Genomic DNA, 13,230 nt, shown 5'->3' on the forward strand with positions numbered 1-13,230 from the left:
CAGGAAGAGGAAGCGTGGCGGGACAGTGTGTGTGCCGACGCTCTAGCCTGTGAGTGCTGCCTGCAGGCCCGCGCGGCGCGGAAAACCAGACGAAGGTGATGCCTCTGCGGCAGAGTCCGAAGCACAGAACGGAGCTGAAAGCAGGCGGCTTTCGCTCTTGTGGATCAGGCAGTCAAGCACTAAGCAGACACGCAGCAGGTATGTACTGTACAGCCTGGGCGTGGAGCTGCTGTCTTTCCTTAAAGAAAAAATGATTTTTTTCATGATCAGCCCCCCCCCCGGAACTGCTAAAGCTGTCTTTGAGTCTTGTCTTGCCAGAGATTCAGGGGTGACCCTCACTGGGGTCCCCCATCCCTGCTGGAGCAGAGGGGCGACCCTCACTGGGGTGCACCATGCTGGAGCAGAGGGGCGTGACCCAGATGCCTGACCTTTGAACTGGCAACATCAGCGTCACACACTCTGAGTGAGCACCATTACTGGCCCAAACACACGGCCACTCAAGACACTGAAAATAGGGGGTATTCTACTTCCTTTTATGGTGCTCATTTTTTTCAGGCATGACTCTATAACAGCTGTTTTGTCACTGTTGTTGAAGCCTTGTGCAGAAAGCACATTGCAACCATACTTCAGAGTAAGTATCTCTGGGACTGAAGCAACACAGCTCACTTGTAAAATGGAAGAAGTCTCAAGGTGGCACTTAAGTGTCTGAAACACTGTAATCATCAGAAATGTAAAGCAATGTGCAGGAGGTAAACTGCAAATTTCATGACAACTACAATCTGTGTCATTTGCAAGTCTTAATAAAGTCCCCATTCACAATAATGGGGCAACTTTTTGCTCATTATTTGTGAAGATTTTCCAGAATAAGCACCAAGCTTTAACAGCTGATGTCAAATTACCGGACAATACATTGCTGTGTCATTTTCAGCCTGTGCGGCGGGGTCGTTCCCAACTCTCTATGACGTCATAAATATGTACCACAAGGGGACTGTGACATCACAAGGTAGCCACTGTGACACATTAAACCACACCATTGCAGCCACATCCTCTAACCTAGTACTGACTGTGCTGTCTGTTCCGAGGAATCAAGTTCCCAGCTCTGTTGTGTGAGATGTTCGTCTGCATAAAACACGGAGGTAAGAAACAAGCATCTTGCACTCCATCTCTGTGTCTTTTGCTCACATTTTCTCTCTCTCGTTCTTAGACGTGCCCAGTTCCATGATGCCTTTTTATCCTCATTGTTTCATAGCCTATTGCCAGAACATGCCCTGGTTCAAGTGCTCTCCAGTCTCATAAAACTGGGCATCTCTGCCCTATAACCCGATCTTTCAATATCCAGCTCCCAGTAGGTGTAAACGACATAGTCTAAATGAGGAACACGGGGATATAAACTGTTGTGGCTTGGGTGTCTGCGTGGTCTCTGCATGGTCTACAACTAGAAGCATGAGCTGTGTGCTCTTTTTGCCTGTATTAGCTTCCCTTTAGTTGTCTTGTCTGCAAAGACATTCCCCTATTAACCTGCTTCTGTGCACATGCAATGTTCTTCTGTCCAGACAATGAGCAGTTCCTGGCCAACACAAACTGCCCCCTGGTCTTGCTGCTGCAGTATGTGAGGAACAGGCTGGGACTACCTCAGACAGGTAGGACAGCCAAGCCTATTGCCAATTATCCCCTTCAGCTTAACTGTTACACCTGCCTATTCGGTAGCCAAGTGTTTTTAAAAACTAAAGTATGAATAAACCTCATCCTGTCGTACTACAAAGTTTGCAATGTCTTGTGCACAGGCAAAACGGTGTAGTTTTTCAGAAATTCAGATGTCTTGGATATATATATTGTAGTTAATATAAAAATGTGCTCTGTGGAGACATTAAAAATGCAGTAAATGAGTATCAGAACTGGTACCATTTGTTGCGATGTTAATCCCTTTCAGAGTAGGCTCTACTTTATGAAACTTCACCTTCTGTTCAGACCAGGCATAAATGTAAAGGTCATCCCGAAAAAGCTCTTTTTCAAGCATGACACAGCAGTGCTAACAAGTGCAAAACTGAGGCAGAAAAGATTTAATCACACAACCAAAAAACACCTTCGGATCCGACTGCTTCAGACATCACTCTACAGATGTCTGTATCAAACTGAAAATGACTGGTACCCAGGGCTTTTGGGAGGTTCAGTGAGATAAGAGTTTAGTAAATAGCAGGAAGGTGTTTTCCCAGTAAAAGATCTGTAAACTCGTTTGAACTAGTGACGCAGTTCTCTAGTAAGGCGGGAGAGCCGCCCAATCATGACTAATGATCGCAATGATGAGCGCGTGCTGTAGGGGGCGCCAGTGATTACTTTCACCACAGAGTGGTATAAAATGGGCCAGTGGCGGGCAATTCCGGTCCTGGAGCACGAGCTTCCTGCAGTCCCTGGGACGCCACTCCATCACACACACACACACACACTCACACCTGGGCCAGTTTTCCCAGACGCTTATTAACCTACTGTACCAGTACATCCTTGGTCTGTGGGAGGAGACCACAGCAACAGAGGAAACCCACCTGAACACAGGGAGAACATACAAACTCCACACAGAAAGTGCCCCAGGATTGGAATTGAACCCAGGACTGTGAGGCAGCAATGCTAACACTGCCTCAATTAAGGCACTACTGTCTTAAATGGAAAGATATCCAGACACAAGTGTGGCCCTCCGAGGAGGAGAGCGAGCTGGATCTGCTATCAGACGTTGAGGGCTGTTCTGTAAAAACAACATCACTTTAGTCCTAGACAGGGGAGTGTGGATCTCACCAGCACAAACTGTACCTACAGGAATGTGTAGGACAAGATTTACCACAACAGAAGAGACCTGGACTAGCCTAGACTTCACCTCCACTAGTAATCTATTGATCTGAGCGACTGTGACTCTCCGCCACTGATCTGAGACGTGTGAGTGAGGCACTGTCAGCCCGAGACACACAGAGTCTAGACTGCTGATGGGCCCTTTAAATATTTTACAGAGCAAAGGTGGTGTTACTGTCAGGTGTCTGCTTACACCTTCTGCACTGGGAGAGAGAGAGAGACGCCACTTCACAGCCCACCCAGGTCCAGCAGTGTTCGCACAACCCAGCACAATGTTTATTAAAGACCTAGTAAATATTGATGTTTTTGTAAGGGCTACTGCCTGTGCTCTACAGGGTGCGGAGTCCCTGAAAAACACATCTCTTTTGATGCATTTTTCTTTGTCAGTTAACCCCTTACGCTAGGTGCGCGTTTTTCACCGTCTGGGTCTAGTCGATTTGTGATGTCCACAGGCAGACCTGTGAGAAAGAGCACCTCGGCCGGAGAGGGACATACCCCATCTGAATGACTGTGAAATATTAAATGAAATATCCTCCTCATGTACTCAGTAGAACAGCAGTTAGTCAGGTAGCAGACAGGTGTACCAGAAGGGAAATAAAAAGACAGAACAGAGTGTTAACTAATAATGAGAAAAATAATCCCTTACATTTATATAGCGCTTTTCTGGACACTCCACTCAAAGTGCTTTAGAAGTAATGGGGACTCTCCTCCTCCACCACCACCACCAGTGTGCAGCCCCACCTGGATGATGTGACACCAGCTCTCAGTGGGGAGGAGAGCAGAGTGATGAAGCCAGTTCATAGATGGGGATGACAGAACAGGTTGCTTTTGCTGCAGAGTCAAATTCAACGGATTTGGTCTTAATTCCTCCCACGAAGTACAAAGCACAGGGAGGTTCCCTAACCTGCTCCGGGTGATCAAACGCAGGCAAGGGCTCCTCGACAGAGTCTCCGACCCCGGCTCCCGGGAGTACCGGCTGTCTCCCCTGCAGAGCCCCTGTTCGGTCTTGAGCAGGTGTCGCGCCCCTCGCCTGACCGCGCTGTGCCTGTGTGTCCGTGTGCCGCAGCGCTCATCGACCTGTGTGACGACAGAGGAAGCCTGAAGCTGCTGTTCCTGTGCCGCCAGCCGCAGGAGAGCGCGAGCCGGCTGCTGGCCCCGCGCGCCACGCTCGCGGTCTGCGCCGTGCACCGTAAGCACGCCGGGGCGTTGGGGTGTCGGGGTGTGGATTGGGGTGGGTGTTGGGGTGTCGGGGTGTGCCTGTCTGTGCAGGCCCGGATTGGGGTGGGTGTTGGGGTGTCGGGGTGCGCCTGTCTGTGCAGGCCCGGATTGGGGTGGGTGTTGGGGTGTCGGGGTGTGCCTGTCTGTACAGGCCCGGATTGCGTTCCTCCTGATACCCCCGAATTATTCTAACGGAATAGGAGTCTGAACCTCAGATATCTGTGGCTTTGCACTGTGCTAAATTTCTGCTCCTGTCCGTCTCTCCTTCTTGTGTTGGGCTCTGTGCCTGATGATCGTGGCGCTTCGTTTTCACTCGTTTTCTTGTTTGTTTTTTTCTTTTTCTTTTCCTTCAGGAAACAGCAGAGACGGGTCGTACGGTTCCATCAGCCCCCTGCTCGCCAGCCCCGAGCCGCCCCTCTTGGGTAACTGGCCGGTTGGGTACTAATTCCTGCTTTAACAAAAATAAAAAATAAGGGAAGGCGATTTCCCCGGATCGCCCGGTAATAGCATGACTCCCGAAAGAGAGAATGAAGGGGGAAGCAGAAATGCCGATCCTTGGGATGCCTTGTCTGTGGATCAGACAGATCGCGTGTTACGCGCAGGCGGACGCGGCTCTCCGCCGAAACTGGTGTCGCACCGCCCTCTAGCGTGCGTGTCCCCGGGCGACACCCACCTGCTCACCGGACTCTCCGTGCGCTTTCAGAGGCCCTGCAGACCCAGAGGGACAGCCTGGAGAAGGCGCGGCTCCGGCAGCTGCGCTCCCAAGAGGACCGGAGGCCGGAGAGTCCGGCACAGGGAGCCCCCCCCGCCCCGGCGGTAAGACCGCTGCGGGTCCGGCTGTCCGTCTAACACCTTGAACTGAACTGAAGCCTCCCGGGTAGAGCCTCAGCGTGCACCCCCGCTGCGTCTCGGGGCAACGTGTGGGGGCGAGGAGGAAAGGTCGCGGAGAAGATGATCGCAAGAGGCTGGTTTGTTGTTATGTCTCATGCCAGTTTGAGAAGAACAACGGGACACGTGAAGGTGCATCCCGGGCTGAGTAATGGAGACGAGAAACTCGACGAGCGTTTTGGGGTGGGGTGGGGTGGGGGGTCTCCTTCAGGCGTTTCTCCTCTCTGGCCTTCAGCGTGGGGGGATGAACTTCAGCCTCTTCCTTTGCAGCCCAACGCGCACCGACGAACATCTCAAAAGGAATCGCGTAGCTCTGGCAGCATGAGGCTGTGCGATTCTGTCTCCGCAGTTTGCACAGCACGGGTGCATATAGGAATAAATAATAATTGCTTACACTTATACAGCGCTTTTCTGGACAAATCCACTCAAAGCGCTTCACAGGTAATGGGGATCCCCTCCACCACCACCAGTGTGCAGCCCCACCTGGATGATGCACCAATACTCTCCCCACACACCGGCTCTCAGTGGGGAGGAGAGCAGAGTGATGAAGCCAGTCCACAGAGGGGGATTATTAGGAGGCCATGTTGGGTAAAGACAAGGGGGAAATGTGGCCAGGACACCGGGGTGACACCCCTACTCTTTTCAAGAAACTCCCTGGATTTTTAATGACCACAGAGAGTCAGGACCTCGGTTTTACGTCTCATCCGAAGGACGCCGCCTTTTTTAACAGTACAGTGTCCCCGTCACTACACTGGGGCATCAGGACCCACACAGACCATAGAGTGAGCGCCCCCTACTGGTCCACTCACCTTTTCCAGCAGCAGCCTGAGCTTTCCCAGGAGGTGAAGTTCTAATAGTAGGGAGCTGTGTCAGCATGCGTAGGCTGCAAAGGAACAGGTGAAGGTTTATTGTTTCAGGCTGAAAGGAAGGGAAAAGAGAGACAACGTTTCAGCTGTGGAGCTTCTTCAGGCGTGTGGAGAAGGAGTAATAAACCTTCACCTGTTCCTATGTGGAGGCTGGTTGGCAAGCCAGCGATCACGAACCCGCAGCCAGCGGGAGATTGCAGGTCGCCACGACGCGTCTCGGCCCCACCAGGGGTGTAACCCCGCTCTGTCTCCCACCCAGGGCAGGGGCAAGGCAGGGGTGCGAGCTGGGCACCTGGCCGGCGACACGCCGGAGGACGATGCCCCCCGCAGGGCTGGAGGGAAGAGGGGCGTGAGGGCGTGAGGAGCCGACCTGCACCCAGGACCCCTCTTCTGTCCTCGGGAGGAAACGAGTGTTCACCTGCTCCCCCCCGTCCCCCCAGCGAGACGCTGTTTTATTATCACGTGCTTCACTTTCAGTTTTTGTTTCCGCCCAACGTGCTTCTCCGAAGCTGCTCTGGTAACACAACATGACCCGTTGGGGAACAGAATGAGCCGTTGGTGACTGCCGAATGTTTTATTTCTGCTGCTTCACTAGGCTGTGAAAACAGGGCACGAGAGCAGTCAGTGGGGTTGAAGTCAGACGTGTTGGAGATCAGGAAATAGATTACGGGTCAGCCGTCCCCCCAGCCCGAGCCTGGACTGCACTCAGCCAATCAGAAAGCCTCCCACCGGCGCCAGCCAGCCAATCAGAATCAGGGGGGACAGGGCGGATGTGAAGGCCGCACATGCCCTGGGCGCTGCTGGGGAAACAGAAGGGGTGCAGGTTAGCGCTCTGCTCGCCAGCCGGGGGCAGGGACTGTACTGCACGGAGGCACAGTTCAACAACTGCGAAGAAAAAGCAACATCAGAAACACAAGAGGTGAAGCCTGAAGTGGATTTGGTGGTGAGCGGCACAGTGGCGCAGTGGCAAGCATTGCTGCCTCACAGCGCCGGGGGGCCTGTGTTCTGGACCTGGGGTGCTGTCTGTGGGGAGTTCGTATGCTCTCCTCATGTTCTCTTACTGTAGGTTTCCTTTCACAGTCCAAAGACATACTGGTCAATCAAATGGCTTCTGGGAAAACTGGCCCTGGTTTGAGGGTGGGAGTGTTTGTGTGAGCGTCCTGTCCAGGCTGTACCCTGCCTCGTGCCCATTGCTTGCTGGGATAGGCGCCCGGCTCCCTCTCGACCCTGCACTGGATGAACTGGTTAGAAAATGGCTGGATGGGTGGATGCATTTGTGTTGTGTCTTATCTGTGTGGTGTGACTGAGACTCAGTCGGTATGCTGTTTATCACCCCTGCTGGACTTAAACCATTTTCTGGGAAGGTGGGGGTAAACCAGAGCACCCAGTAAAAATGCACACAGATTTGTGTGTGTGGGGGGGGGGGGGACATGCAAACTCCACATAGAAAGTAGCCCAGGCTGGACTCGAACCCAGGACTCGAGAGCTGTGACCGCCATGCCACTGCCCACGCGCAGACCTGCCTGTTGGGCTACAGGGAGACGGTCCTACCTGGGCGGGTGCTCTCCCAGCTCAAAGTGGGGCTCCACTTGCTCCAGTGCTTGGATTTCCCACAGAACATGCTGATCCTGGCTCTCACCTGGAACGCGGCCCGGAGCTCGGTGCTGAGCAGGGGGGCCTTGTACTCGAAGGGGGCGCGGATAGTTTTGGAGACCTGATAGAAGAAAGGGAGAAGGTCTGTACGAGGGACTGTGCAAGAGCTGCACAGGATTGTGGGAATAAAAGTGCAGCAGCACCTAGGGAAGGATTATGGGAAATGTGGACAGGAGACTGAAAGGGAACATGGATGTATAGCGTTTACACTATTCTTTCACTTGTGTAGTGGTCATTTCTGTGTCTGGCCTGTGTTACGCTCCTGACCTGGCCTGTCACTGTCCAGTCTGCTGCCCTGAGCTCTCACTGCTGTGTGCTGCCCTGTCTGTGCATGTGCTCTTGTGTTCTGTTCTGTAGCTGTCTCTGTCCAGTCTGCTGCCCTGAGCACACCCTGTTCGCTTTGTGCTGCCCTGTCTGTGCATGTGCTCTTGTGTTCTGTTCTGTAGCTGTCTCTGTCCAGTCTGCTGCCCTGTGCACACCCTGTTCGCTTTGTGCTGCCCTGTCTGTGCATGTGCTCTTGTGTTCTCTTCTGTAGCTCTCTGTCCAGTCTGCTGCCCTGAGCACACCCTGTTCGCTTTGTGCTGCCCTGTCTGTGCATGTGCTCTTGTGTTCTGTTCTGTAGCTGTCTCTGTCCAGTCTGCTGCCCTGTGCACACCCTGTTCGCTTTGTGCTGCCCTGTCTGTGCATGTGCTCTTGTGTTCTGTTCTGTAGCTGTCTCTGTCCAGTCTGCTGCCCTGTGCACACCCTGTTCGCTTTGTGCTGCCCTGTCTGTGCATGTGCTCTTGTGTTCTGTTCTGTAGCTGTCTCTGTCCAGTCTGCTGCCCTGTGCACACCCTGTTCGCTTTGTGCTGCCCTGTCTGTGCATGTGCTCTTGTGTTCTGTTCTGTAGCTGTCTCTGTCCAGTCTGCTGCCCTGAGCACACCCTGTTCGCTTTGTGCTGCCCTGTCTGTGCATGTGCTCTTGTGTTCTGTTCTGTAGCTGTCTCTGTCCAGTCTGCTGCCCTGTGCACACCCTGTTCGCTTTGTGCTGCCCTGTCTGTGCATGTGCTCTTGTGTTCTCTTCTGTAGCTCTCTGTCCAGTCTGCTGCCCTGAGCACACCCTGTTCGCTTTGTGCTGCCCTGTCTGTGCATGTGCTCTTGTGTTCTGTTCTGTAGCTGTCTCTGTCCAGTCTGCTGCCCTGTGCACACCCTGTTCGCTTTGTGCTGCCCTGTCTGTGCATGTGCTCTTGTGTTCTGTTCTGTAGCTGTCTCTGTCCAGTCTGCTGCCCTGTGCACACCCTGTTCGCTTTGTGCTGCCCTGTCTGTGCATGTGCTCTTGTGTTCTGTTCTGTAGCTGTCTCTGTCCAGTCTGCTGCCCTGTGCACACCCTGTTCGCTTTGTGCTGCCCTGTCTGTGCATGTGCTCTTGTGTTCTGTTCTGTAGCTGTCTCTGTCCAGTCTGCTGCCCTGTGCACACCCTGTTCGCTTTGTGCTGCCCTGTCTGTGCATGTGCTCTTGTGTTCTGTTCTGTAGCTCTCTCTGTCCAGTCTGCTGCCCTGAACTCTCACTGCTTTGTGCTGCCCTGTCTGTGCATGTGCTCTTGTGTATTCGGTTCTGCAGTGGAGCTTGTCTGTTGTAGAGTACAGGTACACGGCATAGTTTCGTTCCTGGCCATCGGCTTCTATGCACGAGAACTGTGCTCGCTACTGTGACAACATGCTTATTACCTGTCCGCTCACCTGCCATTTGGCATCATCGCCGTTCCTGTACCTGACCTGACTCTCCACGCAGTGGACCTTAGAGCTGACGTTCCAGTACAGCCAGGGGCCGGAGCTGCTGCTGACCTTCAGGGTCACGTTGTGGGGAGGGCTCAGCACCACTGGCCGCCAGAGACACAAGAGAACAAGGGAACCAGTGTGTCTCCCCTCCTCAGCACGGGCAGGCTGGTAACTCAGCATACACGCCCGCAGGCGCTCTGAGCCTCCCTGCTCTTTTCTGATAGAGGGCTCGCAGAGGATGGGCAGCTGCTTGGGACTGATCACGAGTCTTCTATCGGCTACAGCTGCCTTCCCCACAGTTCGCCACGGAGCGCTGTGCAGAATACTAGAGCAGTAAACAGTACAGCAACAGCAAACCATGGGGATCACAGATCAGAAAACCCCCCAGAAAACAAACCTCTGGGGGTCTCGGGACATGCGTTTTTGGTACGTGACTTAGAACAAATCACGGACAGCCTTTGCAAAGTCAAGGGCTGGAACACTGCTGCCTCGGCTGACAGTAAACCCTCTAGAATGCGTCTGATAGGTTACACAAGCTTGATTAGCTGCATTTCCTCTGAATGCAAACTTTTTACTAACCTCTTCCATCGCTCCTGTGGTTTCGACTGAACTCACTCCCTCTGCCCAGCAGGAATTTGTCTGGACACTGCCCGACGAGGGCTGATTGTGCATGCCGACACGCTGGCAGGTGTTGATGAATGAATTCACCCGGAGCAGAGAGAGTGTGTGGCCCCTTTTACTGGCCAGCACCTCGGTAACCTGTGGGTGTGCGTGTCTTCACTTCACGCGCCCGAGCCCGCGCGGGGGGGGGGCGGCCACGCCCGGTCTCTCACCTAGCCCATTCAGCTCGATGCCCGTCTCCCAGGCGGCGCTGCTGTTGCCTGCTGCCAGCCTTGCATACAGTGTGTAGAACTTCAGGTTGCTTGTGTACGGCAGCTGGCAGCCCACGTTGTAGCCCCCCTTCTGCAGGTACAGCGGGCACTCCGTGTAGTTCTGGAGCCTCCGGAGCCTGGTCACGGGAAGAGTGCATCATGGGAGGAGGGAAACGTGGCCGACGCGCTCCAGTACTGCGTGTGTTCAGGAATTGCTGCAGAAAGCCTGGCGATGATGGGGCTCATCATGCTGAAGATAGGAATGCGACTGTTGATAGAACTGGCTGACACAGCCCGTATTTTAATACTCATAAATAATTCCATACACTTATTGAGCACTTTTCTGGACACGCCAGGTAATGGGGGCTCCCACTGCCCCCACCAATGTGCAGCCCCACCTGGATGATGCTCCAGCACGCTCCCCACTCACCAGCTATTAGTGGGGAGGAGAACGGAGTGATGAAGCAAATTCATAGATGGGGATTATTAACAGGTCATGATTGCTAAAGGCCAATGGAAAATTTGGCCAGGATGCCAGGGTAACAGCCCTACTGTTCTTGAGAAACACCCTCGACCACAGAGAGTCAGGACCTCAGTTTTACTCCTCATCCGAAAGACGGCACCTTTTTTTTAAGAAAGGCTCCCTCTCACTGTCTGGAGCATTAGGAACCACACAGACCACAGGGTGAGCACCCCCCTACTGGACCCACTAACACCTCTTCCAGCAGCAACCTTAGTTTTCCTAGGAGGTCTCTCATCCAGGGACTGACCAGGCTCACACCAGCTGAGCGTCAGTGGGCTACCTGCTGTGAGTTACAGGGTGTTATGGCTGCTGGATACCAATTTCAGGCTGTTCAATTTCATGCCACCTGATTTCAAGGCAGCCCTGAGCCGAACGGGGCACATGTTGAGCACGCACCTGCTGTGGAAGGTGTAGTTGAAGCGTGGGGTTCCCTTCTTGCTCCAGGTACAGCTGATGTGCTCCTCGTTGGGGATGAGACAGGCCACACCTGCGCGGAAACTCGACATCAGCGGGGACCCGCCGGTCTCTCGGCCCACAGACAGCAGGGGAAACCCCGTACCCCCTGCTGCTGGGGGTCTCTGTCAGAGAGGGTCTCTAGGGCCCAGCCCTGTGATCCTGACTGCGCAACCTCTCTGTGGGGAAGATGCTCACCTCCGTCACACACACAATTCCCCCTGCCCCTCTTGCCGTGACACCCCCAAAGGCGCACATTGCGTCTTCTAGAACTGGAGCACATCAAACCCCACAACAAGGACTCGCACCGCAACGCAGCGCCTCCTGCTGGCCACCCTGTATGACAGCACCTCTCCTCTTTCAGCTGCACCGAACCTCCTCTTTTAAACCTCCTTGAGGCATCACCTTCTTTTCAGTTGCCCTTTCCATACAGCTGCACTGGGGGCTCTGCTGCCCCCCCTTCCTTGTTGCACTACATGTGCTGCTCTTTGCATCCCCTGCCTGGTATGTGCGCTTGTCCGTGTAGCCCCCTGCGATTCTGGATTTTCACTCCCTCTAGACCTGGGTTGGAATGACCCCACTACTGGACACCTGCACTAATCTGTTGCTGAATGATTTACCTTTCATTCAAAGAGGAAAGGTTTCTTCAGCGGGCTGAAGACTTTACAGTTTAACTGATATACCACACCTGGCCAGCAGGGGTCGCCCAATACTCCAGTGCAAAATCAACCCTTTATACCTCGATTTTGAATCGTCTTTGCTCTGAATGCATTCATTGTTAGCTGGGTTATCGTGTGTTTTATTGCAGTTTCTTTTATTGCTGTCAGGCGTTTGCGTTCAAAGAGCACCAAACTCAGCGAGGTGAAAAGTGCTCCATAAACACAGCCCGGTTTAGAGCAGAATCAGACACCTCCAGTTCTCACGCCAGTGAGAGCAGCACACCTGAATACTCTTCTAGTTTTCTGTTTTTTTTCTAGTTCTTTTTCTGCTTGAAGAATCTTGCAGGAGAAAGATATTTAGCAGTCACCCCCATGTGCCGATGGCCCTCATAATTCAGGGCACATTCTTATTACATATACAGTCTGTTTGACGAGCACTGAAAGGAAAGGTACTACTTCCATACTGACCCTTGGACAGTCCATCATTTTGCAGCATGTTGCCCATCCCATTCTGCTTCTCTCTGCCTTTGACTCCCCCAACCCCCCCCCCATCCGAAGTTCAAGGTCACAGACAGAGACACCCCCAATCAAACCCCACTTACTGATTTCGTCAGCGGCGCCTCCCGGGTTCCAGCACCCCACTGCGAACAGCAGGCCCGCGAGAGCCACGATCCTCTCCATCTCGGCCTCCTGCCCCACCAGCAACTGTGACAGCGGTGGCCCCCCGGCCCTCTTACATCCATTCCCTGGAACTGCTGACGTCAGCGGTCATCTGGGAAGTCACACGAAAGTGCAGTCATTTAGCCCCCGAGTTCCCTATTTAGCTTCAACCTTTGTAAAGGGGAACTTGCTGAAGGTGACAGGCTCTGCCCCTGTTCTGTGGTCCATCCCAGCTTCCCCGCCTCAGGGGCTGCCATGCGGTTTGAGGAAGTCGAGTGGCCACAGACCTTTACTCAGGCAGCACAGCCGAGTACTGTTTTGCAGTAGTGGTGGGGGGGGGGGTTGTCAAGACAAGAACTGATGGCCTCCCGCCATCCCAGAGGAATTCTGGGAAGGTTCGCCACCATCCTCCCATGCTGAAAACGGCCTCTGCCCTTGACAGCTTATTAGAGACGGGAAAGGTCAACAGTGCCTCTACCTTGGAAGATAAGAAACCTGGCAGAACGGTTCCGTCTAGCGATCTCATCCTCAGGGTGCCTCATGCCCGGTGCTTGCTGGGATAGACTCCGCCCCCCCCTCTTCGACTCTGGACTGGAGCATTGGACGGAGCTGTGAGAACATGAAATAGTTCCGTTCAGAAACCTACTGGTGTACAGAAGTATAACCTCTTACCAGGACGCAACGATCAGAAGTGAGAAGGAGCCAAGAAGCAACAGTCCTATCTACTGCACAACTGTTCCGCACTGTGCTATCTAATATTTAATCCAAACCCCATTGTTCAAAATGGTTTTCAAACTGGTCAGAATGCAGTTTTGCTCTGCTGGGGCTGAGTGAGAGGCCGGTAG

At 53.5% G+C, this 13,230-nt stretch overlaps 2 protein-coding genes and 1 long non-coding RNA gene across 5 annotated transcripts; 1 reads left to right on the plus strand and 2 right to left on the minus strand.

Moving 5' to 3' along the window:
• The first annotated feature begins 1,023 nt into the window (after positions 1-1,023).
• Positions 1,024-6,361, plus strand: c10hxorf65 (chromosome 10 CXorf65 homolog). 2 transcript variants are annotated; one of them, XM_088597018.1, is made up of 6 exons: positions 1,024-1,136; positions 1,554-1,640; positions 3,905-4,027; positions 4,410-4,478; positions 4,760-4,872; positions 6,070-6,361. In XM_088597018.1, exons 1-6 carry the CDS (start codon positions 1,112-1,114, stop codon positions 6,169-6,171), a joined length of 519 nt encoding a protein of 172 aa, XP_088453144.1. In that variant the 5' UTR covers positions 1,024-1,111; the 3' UTR covers positions 6,172-6,361. The 2 variants fall into 2 exon arrangements, with proteins under 2 accessions (XP_088453144.1, XP_088453145.1); XM_088597019.1 differs by lacking the exon at positions 4,410-4,478.
• Positions 3,454-4,765, minus strand: LOC148653925 (uncharacterized). Its single transcript, XR_015924881.1, has 2 exons — positions 4,267-4,765; positions 3,454-3,915 (listed from the first exon to the last, which is right to left on the minus strand). It is a non-coding gene; the product is annotated as an uncharacterized LOC148653925 (long non-coding RNA).
• An 8-nt stretch (positions 6,362-6,369) lies between the features above and the next one.
• On the minus strand, positions 6,370-12,963 carry LOC148653926 (cytokine receptor common subunit gamma-like). Of its 2 annotated transcripts, none has more exons than XM_088597017.1 (7): positions 12,864-12,963; positions 12,328-12,497; positions 11,010-11,100; positions 10,052-10,227; positions 9,180-9,319; positions 7,362-7,524; positions 6,370-6,607 (listed from the first exon to the last, which is right to left on the minus strand). In XM_088597017.1, exons 2-7 carry the CDS (start codon positions 12,404-12,406, stop codon positions 6,516-6,518), a joined length of 741 nt encoding a protein of 246 aa, XP_088453143.1. In that variant the 5' UTR covers positions 12,407-12,497; positions 12,864-12,963; the 3' UTR covers positions 6,370-6,515. The 2 variants fall into 2 exon arrangements, with proteins under 2 accessions (XP_088453143.1, XP_088453142.1); XM_088597016.1 differs by having other exon boundaries at positions 6,370-6,610; positions 12,864-12,961.
• Positions 12,964-13,230: the final 267 nt, after the last annotated feature.

The sequence above is a fragment of the Lepisosteus platostomus genome, chromosome 10, assembly GCF_059453375.1.
Source record: "Lepisosteus platostomus isolate fLepPlt1 chromosome 10, fLepPlt1.hap1, whole genome shotgun sequence".
NCBI lineage: Eukaryota > Metazoa > Chordata > Actinopteri > Semionotiformes > Lepisosteidae > Lepisosteus > Lepisosteus platostomus.

What these genes read in the sequence shown, in the direction of transcription:
- c10hxorf65 (XM_088597018.1), top strand. Translation starts at nt 1,112, where the DNA reads ATGTTCGTCTGCATAAAACACGGAG. An exon ending in CGTCTGCATAAAACACGGAG is followed by an intron (nt 1,137 to 1,553) that starts GTAAGAAACAAG and finishes TCTTCTGTCCAG; the next exon opens with ACAATGAGCAGTTCCTGGCC. An exon ending in GCTGGGACTACCTCAGACAG is followed by an intron (nt 1,641 to 3,904) that starts GTAGGACAGCCA and finishes CGTGTGCCGCAG; the next exon opens with CGCTCATCGACCTGTGTGAC.
- LOC148653926 (XM_088597016.1), bottom strand. Translation starts at nt 12,406, where the DNA reads ATGGAGAGGATCGTGGCTCTCGCGGGCCTGCTGTTCGCAGTGGGGTGC. An exon ending in AGGCGCCGCTGACGAAATCA is followed by an intron (nt 11,101 to 12,327) that starts GTAAGTGGGGTT and finishes GTTTCCGCGCAG; the next exon opens with GTGTGGCCTGTCTCATCCCC. An exon ending in CTGGGAGAGCACCCGCCCAG is followed by an intron (nt 6,611 to 7,361) that starts GTAGGACCGTCT and finishes CTGTTTCCCCAG; the next exon opens with CAGCGCCCAGGGCATGTGCG.